Below are 15,980 nucleotides of genomic sequence, written 5' to 3' on the forward strand. Positions count from 1 at the left end.
AATTTGGTACCTACTAGCACCTAGGTATCAAGAGATATCAAAATTTTACACTAAAATTTTAGCAGCTTCTGATATCTTCTTAAGAATTATAAAATTGCTCAAATTCTAATCCATCCAGACAATATCCTCCCTTTCTATCATATTATCTAAATACTACCTCCGTTTTATAATATAAAATGTTTGATTTTTTTGTTGTAACGTTTGATATTCGTCTTATTCAAAAATTCAGTACAAATATAAAAAAATGATAAGTCGTATTTCCATAATTTTTTGAATAAGATAAAGGTCAAACATTGCAAAAAAAAAGTTAAACATCTTACATTATAAAATGGAGGGAGTAGTTATTAATACATGATATATCATTTAATAAACATGCACATCCAAATTCGATGTCTATAAGTTGTGGCAAAAGAAACAAATTAAACTAAATAGTGTATGTATGTTTTACAAGTATATATATTTGATTTTCTTCAACGTGAGAAGTCAAAATTGATATTGGATGTTTGTGTCATGCTATATAACACATTAATCTATATTGTAAATTTTCTTCATAACCATTTCGATAACGCAAAGAAACATATTTCTCTTCGAGGATTTGAATGAGTTTGCCTGTGAGACAACAATGGAATTGGAGAAGTCGCTGGATAGCTAACTATAGTGTAACTTTGGCGAGTGCATTGCCCAACAAGAATTGGTTGCCCTAGCTAATGGGTGGTAACTTTAGCTCTTGGAGGCAGCAAGGAGGCAGATGGCCTTTTAATTGCATCGTTCTTAATTTGCTAGGGTTGCATTTTCCTTTCTGCTCCTTCCTCAAACTGGCCTATCAGCTGACCAAAGGTGGTCAACTCAAAAGTCATTAGTGAACCGGACGTATATGTAGATGGGATCATGGGAGGAGACACCATGTTGGCAGAGAGTTTGTTGGTGAGTCACCATTGCACTTGGTTAAATCCTGCAACCTCTTCACCGGTTCATCATTTGTGCTTTGATCTCAACCATGAATTATTGAATTGATTGGCTAATTAAGCACTTAAATCAGACATGATAAGCATGTCTTTGCATAACATTCAGCAGTAGGACCTAGAGCTGTTGAACTACAAGTTTTCAGATTGGGCCTTGGGACAGGCCGGCCCAGAGATGCATGAGTTTCCAATGGGCAGGCCGTATGCAGATGATTCAGAAGCAGGCCGTATAATCTTCTTGGTTAATTTGGGCCATTTAATTTTGCCCATATACACATGGCTAAGGAGTAATTTAAAGTGTTAAATATAGACTAATAAAAAAACTAATTTTATAAATAAGAGCTAATTCGTGACACGAATTTTTTGAGTCTAATTAATTCATAATTAGCAAATATTTACTGTAGCATCACATAGACTAATCATGGATCAGGCTCATTACATTCGTCTCACGAATTAGTCCAAAATTATGAATGAGTTTTATTAATAGTCTACGTTTATTATCTATAATAAATGTACAAATATTTAATGTGACTAATGACTAAACTTTAGCCCATAAAAACAAACACCACTAAGTTTTGCTATGCACGACAATTTGGAAACGCAGCAACGCAAGATCATTCGTACCGTCGTACGTGATGATGCAATTAATTTCCCGTGCATATCTAAAATATTGTACCTCTGCCGCTCTGCGAAGGCTCAACCGTGCTCATCTAATGACAGGAGAGTACAATTTATGGAGGCATTAGTACAGCAGTATAGTCTACAGTGCTCCTACCAGGCTACCATCTCTAGTGCTCCTGTGCATGCTAGCTGCTGTTTCATCCATAGAAAAGTATATTCATTGTTCTGTAACATCCACCGTAAACCTTACAAGGAGAGAGACTTCTACAAGTATTTTTCATTCATATAAATAGTTATGATTTTTTAAAAATAATAATAAGATAGATTGATATGTGATATTTCACTGAGACTTCGAACTCTATATAATTTGTAACAAAAGTATAACTGAAAATTTGATTATTATATTTCATAGTCATATTTTAAATTTATAAAAATCAAATTTGATTTGCATGGTTTTGTAGTAATATATCACACACTAATCGATCTTGTCTATTTTCCATAACCATATAGATAAAATGCAAGAAACATGCAAGAGATATCTCCTCGAGGGTTCAATAGACCTTTTCCATTTGAGAAACAAACATACCTCGCTCCATAGGTACATAACATAAACCCAAATTAAGGTCAAATCATCGAGCTTGTTTACCTGTTCTTATGCTCTTACACTATTACAATATGTAAGCATCGCCCCTCATAATGAAGCAAATGTTCTGATGCTAGCTTTGATGCTAAATAGACAATTAGGATATACTTACGATGTTAATACGATGTTAATTAACCAGCTAGAACCCTATATACACATTACAGTATTACACAGTATGAAGATAATACCAAAATAAATTAGTCACAACAAGTTTAGTTAAAATCTTAAGAATCTTGTCTTCTTCAGTACACAGCTAACTTGGTATGGACGGAAGTTTAGTAGCGCCTTTCTCCGGCGTACGGCGTGGTAGATGACAAGAGCCCGTGGCCGCCGCCGGCTCCGGTGCTCTCGCCGTCTGCTACCTCGAAGCCGTCGTCGAACGGGATGGCCCTGGCGAGCACGGGGCCGTAGCTGCTGTACAGTTCGGAGCCCGAGCTGGGCGGTGCAGCGGCGGCGGCGGCGGCGATGGCTTTGGTCTTGGCGAGCAGAGCGAGCGCGTCGAGCACTAGGGAAGTGGCGTTGGTGGTCGGGGACGACGCGAGCGTCGGCTGGAACGCCGCCGGCGCGGCGGAGCCAGAGGGCAAGAGCGCACCGCCGGAGAGGAGATGGGGCGGCAGGCACGACGAGAGGGGCGGCGGGGCGGGGAAGCCGGTGAACTCCTGCACCATGGCGCGGAAGTTGGAGGCGTCGGTGGTGAGCACCGTGGTGGGCGGCCGGCGCGACGCCCTGGGCCGCTTCCGAGTCGGCTTGCGGGCGGCCTGGGCCAGCTGACCTAGCGGTGGGGAGTACTCCCGCGCGCCGGCAGCATCGGGGACGACGCCGGGGAGGTAGAAGGAGGAGGGCGCGATCTGGTCGAGGAAGGTGGGTGTGGAGGAAGGCGAACGGAGGAAGCTCGGGTGGTCGTCGAGGAAGACCGAGGGTGACGTGGCAGGGGACGACGGGAGGCTGTGGCTGTCGCCGGCGGTGGTGGTGGAGGCCATGAGAGGGAGGAGGCGTGTGGATGGACGGACTATGCAGCAGTTTGGTGAGGGAGACGGGAACGGGAGAGGGTTTCCTGCGCTAGAATTTAAGGTAGGGGAACCCTCTGTTTAAAAGTATCTCTAAGACAATACTAATATTTTATTTTTTAAAAACTTTTATTAAGTTTATCTAAAATAATATTGGGCATAAAAATTATGCATTCCTACGTAAGAAATCTAAAAATAAATAACTTGTATTAGTAACACATAATTTTGCCCCAAATTTAGTATACAAGTGAGCTAATTTTAGGCATGTGTATATTAGAAATGTATTTGATAATCTGTTGGAGATATTTTTCTAGCAGAATTTCTAAAATTTAGTTTTATGAATTAATTTTGGATATTTCTTGGAGATGCTCTAACGTCCAAAATTGAGGATTTAAACCTCTTGCTTCATTCGTCCCAAAATAAGTAATTATTTTAATAAAAAATTTCTCCAAATAACTGATTATTTGAACTTTAGAAAAAAAGGTAATTAGGGACATGCGTAATTGTTGTATGTCGTTTCATCACTAAAAACTAATAAATAATTAGATACACAAAGGTCATTTTACTGCATTATCAATTTGTCTAAAATAAATAAATTGGAATATAGAGGTTATTTTACTTTAATACTAATTTATCTGAAATGAACTAAATTGTCACTTATTTTTAGAGTAAGGAAGTAACTCACATGTCATGATGTCAAGAATCGCAAGGGCTTTTTCGTTTCAAAGGATTTTTATTTTAAAACTACAGAAATTGAACTGTTTACTCTGAAATTCCATAAAATTCCTAAGAAACGAACAGCTCATCACGAAATATATCGGTGTCACATGTCACTCATGTTGATCACTAATTAATGACGGAATAGCTCTGTCATTCTTTGTCTGGAACGCATCCACAACGTACTCTATTCTTTATAAAATAATAATCTAGTTACATCCAAGGCTTCAGCTCCACTGGATAAAGAATCCAGACATCGACAAACCAGAACCTTATCAAATGGCCCCTTAGACATTGTCCATCAGTCCATGTACCCTACCCTAGTTGTGCTCAATCTCAATATTGTTCCGTTGCTATTATGATTTAGCCCTTGTTTAGTTTAAAAAAGTTTCTCCAAAAACATCACATCGAATTTTTAGACATTTGAATGGAGCATTAAACATAGAAGAAACAAAAAACTAATTGCACAGTTATGAGACAAATCTTGAGATGAATCTTTTGAGCCTAATTACTCTATGATTAGCCATAAGTACTACAGTAACCAACATGTGCTAATGACGGCTTAATTAGGCTTAAAAAATTCGTCTCGCGGTTTTCAACCGAGCTGTGAAATTCGTTTTTTCATTTATGTCCGAAAACTCTTTCTGACATCCGGTCAAACGTTCGATATGACCTTTGCTCCAAATTTTTTTTCTCCAGATAAGACATCCCCTAGATCTGCATCACTCAATAAGTCATCGAAAGATTTAAATAATTCATAGGATAGATCAATAGATATACTGCATCATGTTCAAATTTAATATATACAAATAAAATAAATATATGAATTTATAATGTATTTGTTATTGTTAACTCGTATAGATAGATTTGAAGTTGGTATCTGCTCACCACTTCATCGTGCGGTGGTCAATGGCCTCCTCTATCTCAGCTCCTACAGCCTCACCGTCTTTAGAGCATCTCCAACAGTTTGGTTATCTAACTCTCCAAGCTAAAAAAATATCAAATATTATAAAAAAGTGGTCCAATTTAAATGGCTAAGCCAAATGAGCAGCTGAGTGGCCAAAGTTAGCCATCCGAACCAACTTGCCATCTGTGGGCCTCACACTACCCTCTCTCATCCTCCTCCTAGCCGCCGAACGCTCCCGTTGCCTCTTGTCGTCGTTGGCTCTAGGCTCCGCGCCAGCTCTGCTCCTCGCCGCCTCCCTGTCGCCGTTACCGACCCCATGCCAGCTCTGGGCGCTGCGCTGCTCTGGGCCATGCCGCCGCCTGCCTCACGGGCTGCTGAGAGAGAAAGAGAAGAGAAATAGGGAGAGGGAGAGGGAGATGCTGACATGTGGGGCCCCGTTGTCAGAGACTCAGAATAGAGAGGTCGATGAAAAGACTGTTAGAGTAAAAAACAAATTTGACTTGATAAAGGTCAGATAGACATTTGAAGAGTTAAATTTAGAGAGACTATTGGAGATGCTCGTAGCATGTCACCTCATTCTATATGATCGTGTGCCATACTGCCACATAAATTTGCAGGTTGCTCGGTTTGAAGGGAAAATAAAGAATTTGGATTTCTAAGAATTAATTCGTATGACTATCAGCTGATTTGTAGTAATGAAGTATACACAAACCGAAGGAAAATTTCTTTTTCTATCAGTTATAGAGAGAGAGAGAAAACATATAAAATTTCATATACAGTCAATTTTTGAAAAAAATTCCTATAAATTAATTTGTGTATTCATTCTTTTTATTTACTTATCATATTCCTATGAGTTAAAATTCTTTCCAACCGAATAATTAAGCCCTTAACCTGACAATGTTTTACCTGTTTCTTGGTTTTTTTTCTCTTATCTATGTCATATGCAGGACATTCTGCTTCTTTTGATTAATGCCAATCTTTTGCCTTATCAAAATTTTGGCAACTTCAATATTAACACATGCATGCTTACTATCATTTCTTTCTGTAGTATTATTTAACACTACCAATTATTTTGATAGGGCAAAATTGGCTCAATGCCTCAATCCAACCAAGCCCATTGTTATTTTCCTCTTCGTACTTCAATACCATGATAGTACTTTTGTGTAGGGTGCGTGCCTAACTGTGCCACCACTTAATTGTATTTAAGCACTTCAATAACTTGCACGACAGGAGAGTACTTTTTTATTGTTAGTACTCAACGAATTTTACCCGTGCTCACGTACGTACGATATATGCAAAAGAATCACGAAGTGCTTGCAACAAATATAATTAAACCCTTTAGTCTCAATCCTGCTTAGTTAAGCAATATCTGATGCCATATCTAACTTGGAGACTAAATTGTGCTTTATTGCAGTGCTCTAAATAAATTGACAGCGAGTAAAATTGAGGCCATGTGTCTCCATCATGACAAAAATTATGATTCCTTCAACAAACAAACGACGAATCAAAGCAGGTTGCTTCATCTCGCTGCCCAGTTTTCATTTTATTAGTAGCTTTCATTTTCCTTAGTGAAAAGAGAAAACAAAAGGGAGACAAACCAAAAGTTTATTTAAGAGGAATCCAAAATGTTGGAATGAGTTAAACATGAACATCAGCAGCATATTTGGTGAGTCCATTTCTTTGATCTCTATACCAAATTAACACTGTGCAATTGATTAGTCTCCATTCTTGCCGTAACATATGATTAGTTAATTTTCAGCTGTCTGAATACAGCCATTTGCTTTTTTATAATAGTAGTTTGTTATTTATTAGTAGCTGTATCTGTGCTTAGCTGACCAAATTAAAGTGTGGTAGAATGCCAGTTGCTCTTTCGCTTTCATTTCTCCCTTTTAGCTTCAACTATTCAGACCTACGACTCCAAACTCCTTTGCGATTTCAACCTGCAACTTTACCATTCACCAAAAAGAAATCCAGCCTGATGAGCCTGATGGGTTTGTTCTCACCTTCCTCCTCTGCAATGGCCTGAAACTTGTTCAACTATCCATCTGTTGGTTGCACCAGTAAAATGCAGAGACAGACCTGACTGTGTCTGCATCAGCGTATCGTCATGGAACTTGCATACACATCAGCGTCATAATCTTTTAAAAGTGTCAAGAAACTTTGGCGATTTTCCTGCACATGCAGAAGAATGTGCTGCTTCTTCACAATAGGAAGCTCTGCAGTGTCTGAATTCATGCAGTATCGACAGCAATTAGTCAAGGGCAGGTCACCAGGAGCACATTGGCCCTGCTGAACCTGAAACTCCAGAATCAGGTCTACTTTTATCTATATTAAAAAACATCAGCATTCATATTCTACTAATGTTCAGCCCTCGCACAATTATCTGAATAATTTTGGTATGCTGTTACCTGCAGAACAGAGCAGGCAGCCAGGCAGGTTTGAATAGCCTGAAAAGGTGTCTTCAGTTTTGACATCTGAAAAACTAATGGACAGTTACAGAATGGAATTATACCAGTAGATTACTGCCTCTTGCTACCAGTATATGGAGCAGGAACTGATCCAGCAACAGCAATTTGCCGTGTTCAAACAGGAACAGTAGCAGCAGTGAATCAAAGAAAGCATCCTCAAAATTTTCAGACTGGCAAATCGCCGGACCAGGCTACAGTACATGGGCCATGGGCCAGGCCGTTTGAAGCCCATCGCCTCCCTGGCGCCTTTCTGGCCCATTATGTCGCCTCTGCTCTTCTCCGATTAATCCAGCTTGCTGCCGTTCGACCGTCTCCTTTATCGCCTCCATTGCCATTGCAAAGCTGCATATACAATTGCATCCATGAAATCCTCATCAATTGCTTACTTGAAAAAAAAGCTTTGATCGATTGGCTGTTGATTTGACAAAGTATCAAGACAGAAAAAGGCATGGCATTGTTGCTGCAGTGCTAACCAAGCAATAATCCAATCCCTTCCAAGAGACAAGACAGAGTGCTAACTTGCTGCATACCTGCAACAGGCTACGCATGCTTGTCACTGTAGCTTCTAAGCTTTTGTGGTTTGAATTCCCAGGTGATATATTAGTAGCTAGCTAGCTGGCTTCCCAACACATCGAACACGTGCGAGTTTCTCCATTGGACCATCCTGCAGGTAGAAGAAGAAAAACCATAAAGCTACCCATCTCACTGCCCTCGTGTCGAATCGATTCGTTTCACACCATCACACTCAACTCATTCGCAATTTCGCATCAATCTGCTACCCTCTGTTTCATATTTTGAGATGTTTTAACTATATTTAGATTTATCTATTTATCAATGTGTATTGTTTGTATATATATTCTAGATTTCAGTACTACAAATATGATAAATAGTCTTACGTTATGATACGAACCCCTTGTTTCTCTCCCATTGCTGATCTGATCTCGCAGTACGTGCTATCAGCGTGCTGATGAGTCAAAGAAACAACAGCTGCTGCATCTAACCACTGCTACAGTTAGCTTATAGTTAGGTTAAGTTTCTTGCAGGTGGTTGCTCCACTATTCAATTGCGCAAGCGTGCAACTTTTGGGCTCAGGCGATGTCGGCGTGCGGTGGGTAACTAGCTAGCGAAGCTAGCTCGATCCAGAGATTCCAAAGCCAAATGATCGATTCGTTAGCGAGGAGTATATATATTTAACTACCTGTCAATTATACTATGATCGCTTGATGCTTGGGAGTTGGAAGAACAAGACGAGATTTTCAGGAATAAAGTGCTCGATCTGCCGACCTATCTAACTAGCTAGGCCATGCATGTAAGCACGCACGTTCTGATTACTGAATACTGATTATAGTTTCTGTCAGTAATATAGTTCACCTTTCCGGGCTTCGAGCCGCTCAAAGTTAATACAATCAAATCAGCAAACTGGAATATGCATGCAAAAGCAAGATCGAATCAAAGCGAGGCCGGGCTAGCTGCTGCTTACTGCTAATAATGATGCGATTTTGTTCGATCTAGAGATGCTAATGGGAGTCGGTGGAGCCACAGTGCGTGCGTGCTTTAGGGTTAATCTAGAACCAACTATATAATGAAGAGAGATATTTATGCTGCCGATCGAATGCAATATTAGCTTTGCTATTTGGTTAGGTTAAGTTGCATGCGTGTGTGTGAAAGAGAGGACACAATTAGAGAGAAGAACACTCATTCTTGACAAAAAAGTCACAGTCTTTAATAAAAAAAAAAGTCACAGTCGATCATATGCATGCATCTGCAATTATTCATGGCACTATAATAATCTAGAGCGAAAGATGCACCCAAAATGGCCTTTGCCGTGACAAAACTGAACGCCCGGCTCATGCAGTCAGATCGATCGAAGAGAATCTTTGCCATTGCCGTCAGTGAGTCAGTCTTCAGAAAGAAATTTCACACTGATTTTGGAATCGTTAGGTTCCATACAATCATGCAAGCATTTGATCGAGTTAGTTCTCTTCTGAATACCTAACTACCTAGTAGCTATATAGTAGTGAACGATTCTCAATTCCTTAAATGTAAAAACCTTTAGATAGAGATCTTCCCAAACATGTACAATGCATGTAACTATGTGTGGTCTATAGCAAAGCATGTGCTATTTCACTAGAAAATATGTGAAGGAAAGAAGCCTAGCAAAAGTGAAGTGAAGTGAAGTGAAGGCAATTCCATAGGTATAGTGCAGAAGTATGCACTGTATGCAGTCCCTAGAGCTATAGATGTTCCCTTTTGTTATTGACTTTGATGCCTGAAAAAAACTAAAGAGACTCAAGATTCTGTAAGTGCGATGGTTCCAAGCTAATGACAAGATCACATTTGCTTTAGCCATGGATATGTAAAACCCAATAGAACTGTGACAAGATAGCCACAAATCGAACAGTTTTCGACCTTCCAAGTGTACAAATTGATTCTGCTTTTGACCGAATTGTACATACTTATGCTGTGCCTGACACATGCAGCACACACTGCCATGCATATATGTCAAAGATGCATGCATGTATCATGTATCAAAGCAAGAGCATGTATATATATACAGGCCTTCATTGAACCATCTTTTCTAAGCAATATCATTGTCTCGATCGATTTCTTTAATTTGCTCCAGATTAAAGCAAGAGCATGGAATTAACGATGCATTCTTGGGAGAAAGGGAAAGCTAGCAGATTATTGCTGGTTGCAAAATATATATGCATCATGAAATGCATCTAAGTGTAGCTTTGGCATTTTGCCTGCCTAGCTTGTCTCACATTGCCAATGGGCTGCAGCTTCTCCGGACGAACAACCTTTAACATGCCTTTCGCTTCCTCTTTTCTCTTTATTTCAAGTCCTGTACTTTCAATCGCATAAAGCTTTATTTGCCCACGTGATGCTATATACTTGTGTGAGATCCTGATTATTAGTCACTCATACTCGAATCGAAGCATCGATCAGCTAGCCGATTAGAGAATACTAGTACTACTAGTTAGATTGGCCAGCAGCTTTTGAAACTTGGAATTAATTACAAAGTATTAACACAATTTAATTCTCTGTGTGGCTACTTGCAGAGAACATATACTCCCTCGTGACAAAATATTAATTATCATTAATTTAGGGTATGTTTTAGTCAAATTTCTAAAATTCCAACGACCAATTGGTATTAGAATAAATTTATAAAATTTAATAAGTTTATAATATTATTACAGATTTCTCAAGAAAAATCTATGTATATCGTTTGTTTTATATTTAAACTAAGCATGTAACAAATTCTTAGTGTTTGGAATTTTAAAAGTTGGACCAAATCTTATTCTAAATGATGAATATTTTTAACCAGATGGAGTACATGCATCGTGGAGGAATGCACGTATGCACTTAATTAGTAAAAAGAAATAAAGCTAAACTGGTGGAATTATTGATGTAAGTGCATGCTTACTGAAAAGATAAATTGAGCCCAACTTGTTCTGCAATTCTGATATAATTTAGGCACTCACATTTTTTCCTGATCGAATCATTTGTGTTTTTTTTTTGTTTAAGTTGGGATGGACGTATGCATTTTTGCCGAGTTTTTAAGATTTATTAGTTGCAGAAATTCAGTTAGCCTTACTTAGCTTGTATCCAACCATGAAATGCTTTGGGCATATATGCAATCTAATTAAGTATATTATACTCCATCATATTTGTTCCATATTATAATACGTGTTATGACTCATGTAGATTTATATACTGATCAATATATATATTCATTAGCATTTATGTGAATATAGACAATACTAGATAGACTTATATCATGAAACAGAGGTAGTATTGTACATATGCGCAACCATTTCGGAGAGCAATCAGATTACAGCAACAAAATCTGGTATATAGTGTTGCTTGCTGGCTTTGGATTGCTTGCATGCTTCTGTCAAGTACATACAAACTTTGTTACTGTGTATCTCAGGCTAAAATAATGTGCAAAGTTGTTAGGATTCGGTTGTGCCGGCCGGTGATCGATCGATCGAGCTTTATGCATGCCAACAGTTGGGCAGACATGTATATTATTGTTCTTAACTAAAACAATATGGAATTAATGGCATGTCATTTATATACGGTTACATATATAGTTGTGAACTAATTAACCTTCAAGAAAAACCTAGGTCCCAAAAATTATATCTTATCTGCTGTATATATATCTATGTGCAATCGTCGCATCCACACAGTACTAAATCGATGTCGTCTGTGATTTGGTGGAATCAAATCTAGCTCTCTTAACTAATTTGCAGATTATTCAGCCAACAGCTAGCGCATATGACAAAGTTAAGGATCCATGCATCTTTTGGGCTAAACATCGCAGTCCGGCCAGGGACACTTGCTGGTGACACTATCACTTATTAATTAGTGCCGTCCTAGAGAAATTTATTCGTAGAAATTTTTGCCCAAGTTTTGTCCTGTATATATGCGTGCAAGCGTATCCAATTAAAAGATACGTACAGCTAGATAGATAAATATACTGATCATATCTAATGTATCTAGTTTATAGGGATATAAAAATCTTGATCGCGTGCAAACACACTACTCTAGTATCACTAATTTTTGTGCCTTTATATATGGCACCGGCCATGGAGTACGTACTGAACTATGCTAGCTGTAACAACATGCTCTGTTGCAATCAAACTGAGAAATCAGCTAGCATTGTCAGTCTTCAAAAAATCAAAGGAAAAAAAAAAGCTAGCATTGTCCTATTCCAAGCACTTGCACGCAATCATGTAAAAAAACCCCAAAAAAGACATCAATGTACCTAACAAAATCGACGCTTCATATATTTATTCATCAGACTTTGGCATCTCGCAAGAGGTAAAGGTGCAGAAAGATTTAAATAAAGGCACGACGAGCTAAACCCCATACAAACCAAATTGTCCACAAAAAACAACCGAGTCTTTCCATATCACCCAATCATAAAATCTAGTCAGCTCCCATTATTTTTTCGGTGGTGTACTTTCTATGCATCTGCCTTTGATTTTGATCGTGTCCTTTTGGCAGTTCCAGCCAGACACTACTGCGCTTAAAGCAAATATATGAAAAAGGCCCATCCATACGTGCACTTGGTATATATCGATCTAGTCATTAAATTATATCAGGGGAAGTAGTCTCTTTGTTCCAAAATACAACCATTTTGTAGGATTCAAATTGTGTACTATAAGCATTTATGCACTTAATTGTTTCCATGATCTCCATGAAGAGCCAATTGAATGAGGGCATTGTCGACACAATTATTTTTCAATTTTATGGTAATGTATGCAATTAATATATTTGCATGACTGTATACAAATTAATACATCTATTTCACGATATAAGACTTTCTAGTCTTATATATCTAAATTCATATAGATGCTAAGAAATACACATATATAAAAGTATTACAGTATAAAACAAAAGTAGCAGTATTTTTTTTCACAACAATTCAGGATATTTTGGTCCCACATTGTTCAAATGGAGCACCATGCTTGAATGGCAAGAGATTGTGCCCCCCTCTTCTGACCTAGGTGGTGGCGTGGTGCCAATGATGAATCGCCCTGCGAGAGACGCGTCATCATTTTTCTCGTGCTCTGTATTATCGCCCAGGTGAGGTTGTGCCCAACATATGTAATTAATGAGAAGAAAACCTATGTGGTGCCATTTCAGATATGTCATGTAGAATCCAAATTAAAAGAGCAATTTTACGATACTTGGGTAGTGACATTTCAGATATGTCATGTAGCATCCAAATTAAAAGAGCAATTTTATGATACTTGGGTAGGTATGGTATCGAGAGATATCAAAATTTTAGTATAAAATTTGGTACCTCTTGATAATTCTATACTAAAATTTTGATACTTCCTGATACATTCAATACTATAAAATTGCTTAAATTAAAAAAAAGGCCTTTTAATCAAGCAAGTAGAACACATGCATACGCCGACTTGGAAAATTGTTGGCGAGGGGACAGCGCAACATGTAAGTCAACAAAAGAGACTTGTCAGGCCACTTGTTTTAATTTTTGGCTGTTAGCCAATGGACTGGCTTTATTGAGAGGAAGCTTCCATCTTAATATAATCACAGCATTGGTTACTTTCTGTTAGGCACCCACCCATCTCTCCGTCACAGATAGTACTAGCAAATTAAGCTTGCAGTTACGCTGCAAAGCAGGTCACGATCGAGATGGATTTATATATCATTTGCGCCTTACCAAGGCAACAAGTGGCAAAATGTTTTAATGGCTAATAAGTGGCAACCGAATCTGATTGACTTTGATCAATTCATGTGTTAATTAGTAGTGTACTTTGCTATGTCTTTGTCATTGTCTGATCGGTTTCTTGCATGCAATTGTTGAGAAACCGGCGAAATTGGTTGTCTCACCCATACTTTGAGTGTTGCGATCGTACTTAATTAACTAGATACATATGTTATTAAAAACGTTAGCTGGTGTGCGGGTTTTCTGTTTTCAACGTCAAACGTGCCACAAAAGTCGTCTTTTGGGGGGGAGTTTGGTATACTTAGTTTGGGAAGGAATGCACCTGGTTAACTCCTAGTGGTAGTAAGCTTTCTGTCGAGAAAGGCAGGCACGCACCGTGCACATTGCCAGGTACTAGCACAAATCAAGTGGATCTAAAGATTAATCGATCTGCAAAGTATCTAGCTGGTAGATAGCAAAAACTATAAATTCTGAAAGTATTGACAATTCTACCAATATTAACGGAATATACCGCACTTTATAGTGTAACAGTAACAGTAAAGTATAGCTGAATTTCCAAAAACTTGTTGATCGATTGAGCAGTAGAAATTCTAGCGCAGGGGTAAACGAACAAACTAAACCCGACATTCGATCGAGCCGTGGCAGTGTACTCCTACGTAGCACTAGTGTTGCTCCATAATTGAAGCTTGGGGCCCAAATCCCGATGAACGGAGTTAAGACCATGATGTCTACTTCCACCTACGAAGTATTTTTTTTTGTCTAAAATAAACTAATTTTTTACTTTTTATCTATAATATTTGACTCTTTGTCTTATTAAAAAATATATGATTAACATTTTTATTTTTATTAGACAGTAAATCATGAATAGTAATTTATATGTGATTTTTTTAATTTCTTAAAAAAAAATTTAAATAAGACGGACGGTGAAAAGCTGGACACATAAACTGAAATATTAATTGTTTTAGGATCGAGGGAGTATACCTTCTCGGCGTGCACGCACCACCACCTGCTCCCTCGTCCTCTTGTTCATAAATGTGACGGTTAATGACCGTTGAGATCGACCGACCGACCGGCCGGCAGCCATTCACGAACAGACCGAGATGCAGCCGCGCGCGCGCCGCCCGCCCGGGGGCCCCCCCGCGCGCACACACACCCACAGCCCTGTGGGCATCGGCGGCAGCAGCAGCCACGCGCGTGGTCGATCGACGTACGCACGCATCGATCGGCTGCATCTCGATCCGTCCGCGCATATGCGTGCAGTGCGTTCCCGCGAGGAGTAACGCGCCATACCGCGCGGCGCGCGCGCGACGACGGACGGCGCGGCATGGGCGAGCGGCGGGCGTGCGTGCGTCGACGTCTGTCTCCTGCGCGCGGTGGTGGTGGTGGTGGTGGGGACGTTCGTTTGGGGTCATGGTCGTTGGGCGGCGCCCCCGTGCGTTGCTTGCTTGGCTCGTTTCGGTTTGACGGTCTCGATCCCTCCCTCCCCTCCCCTGCACGCTGCCTGCGCAGAGACGACGCGGCCTGCTGCGCGGCTGCACGCTGTGGCTTCCGCAACGACCGCACGGCGCGCCGACCGCGGGATGGGGCGTAACTGCAAGAGACGACGCGTGAACGTACGTACGTGTCTGATCGGCCGTCTCGGCCGGTCGGTCGATCGGGTGATACGACGCCGCTGGCGCGTGCGTGAACACATTACGTACAGTACGTCTATTCTCATTTGGGCCGCGTTCGTTTCGTTTTGTTTGAGCGTAAATTATACGGCCGAAAATATAATAATAAATCAATACATAATTAATTAATTATTAAAAATTAAAAAAATATGAATATGATATTTAAAACAACTTTTCCTATAAAAAAACTTTAAAAAAATACACTGTTTATCGGTTTAGGAATTATGCGCGTGAAAAATGAGAGAATATGATAAGTCGGAGGAACAACCGAACACAGCCTTAACCGACTAGAGATGAAAAATTATTGGATGTTTTGATAGCTATTTAATACTGTAATAACAAAATTAATTATAATTAATATTATACTGTTTATATAAACTTTTATATAAAACCTTTCTAAAAAAATATCCGTAACAATTCGAGAAACATGGACACAAAATCCGAGAAATAATATGGCGAAAAATAACGTGGCCGTAGTAGTAGATCGCATGTGCGCCTGGCTATGCCTGGCATGCGTTCCGTGCAGTGCGTCGTTGATGGCTAGCTTCATCAATGATCGATGTACATGTACATTCCGTGCGTGGTCCACCCATGAGGAATGGTTCGATACGAGCAATCAATCAGCAAATTGACTTAATTGAGGCGCCTCTCTTAATTTTCAAATGGAACAAGTGTTAAGGGATAAATGCATGCACGTCCTAGCTTATACAACTAGCTAGCCAGTGTACGTACGTGCTCTCGTGTATGACACTAGTAGTATATGTCTTTGATTCATTCGGC

General features: G+C 39.5%; 1 protein-coding gene across 1 annotated transcript; it reads right to left on the minus strand.

Moving 5' to 3' along the window:
* Positions 1–2,131: 2,131 nt before the first annotated feature.
* LOC102715873 (calmodulin-binding protein 25-like) lies at positions 2,132–3,268 on the minus strand. The gene has a single exon (XM_006658773.2). The coding sequence runs from the start codon at positions 3,204–3,206 to the stop codon at positions 2,502–2,504; it is 705 nt and encodes a 234-aa protein (XP_006658836.1). The 5' UTR covers positions 3,207–3,268; the 3' UTR covers positions 2,132–2,501.
* Between the last annotated feature and the right edge of the window lie 12,712 nt (positions 3,269–15,980).

Source organism: Oryza brachyantha, chromosome 7 (genome assembly GCF_000231095.2).
Source record: "Oryza brachyantha chromosome 7, ObraRS2, whole genome shotgun sequence".
NCBI lineage: Eukaryota > Viridiplantae > Streptophyta > Magnoliopsida > Poales > Poaceae > Oryza > Oryza brachyantha.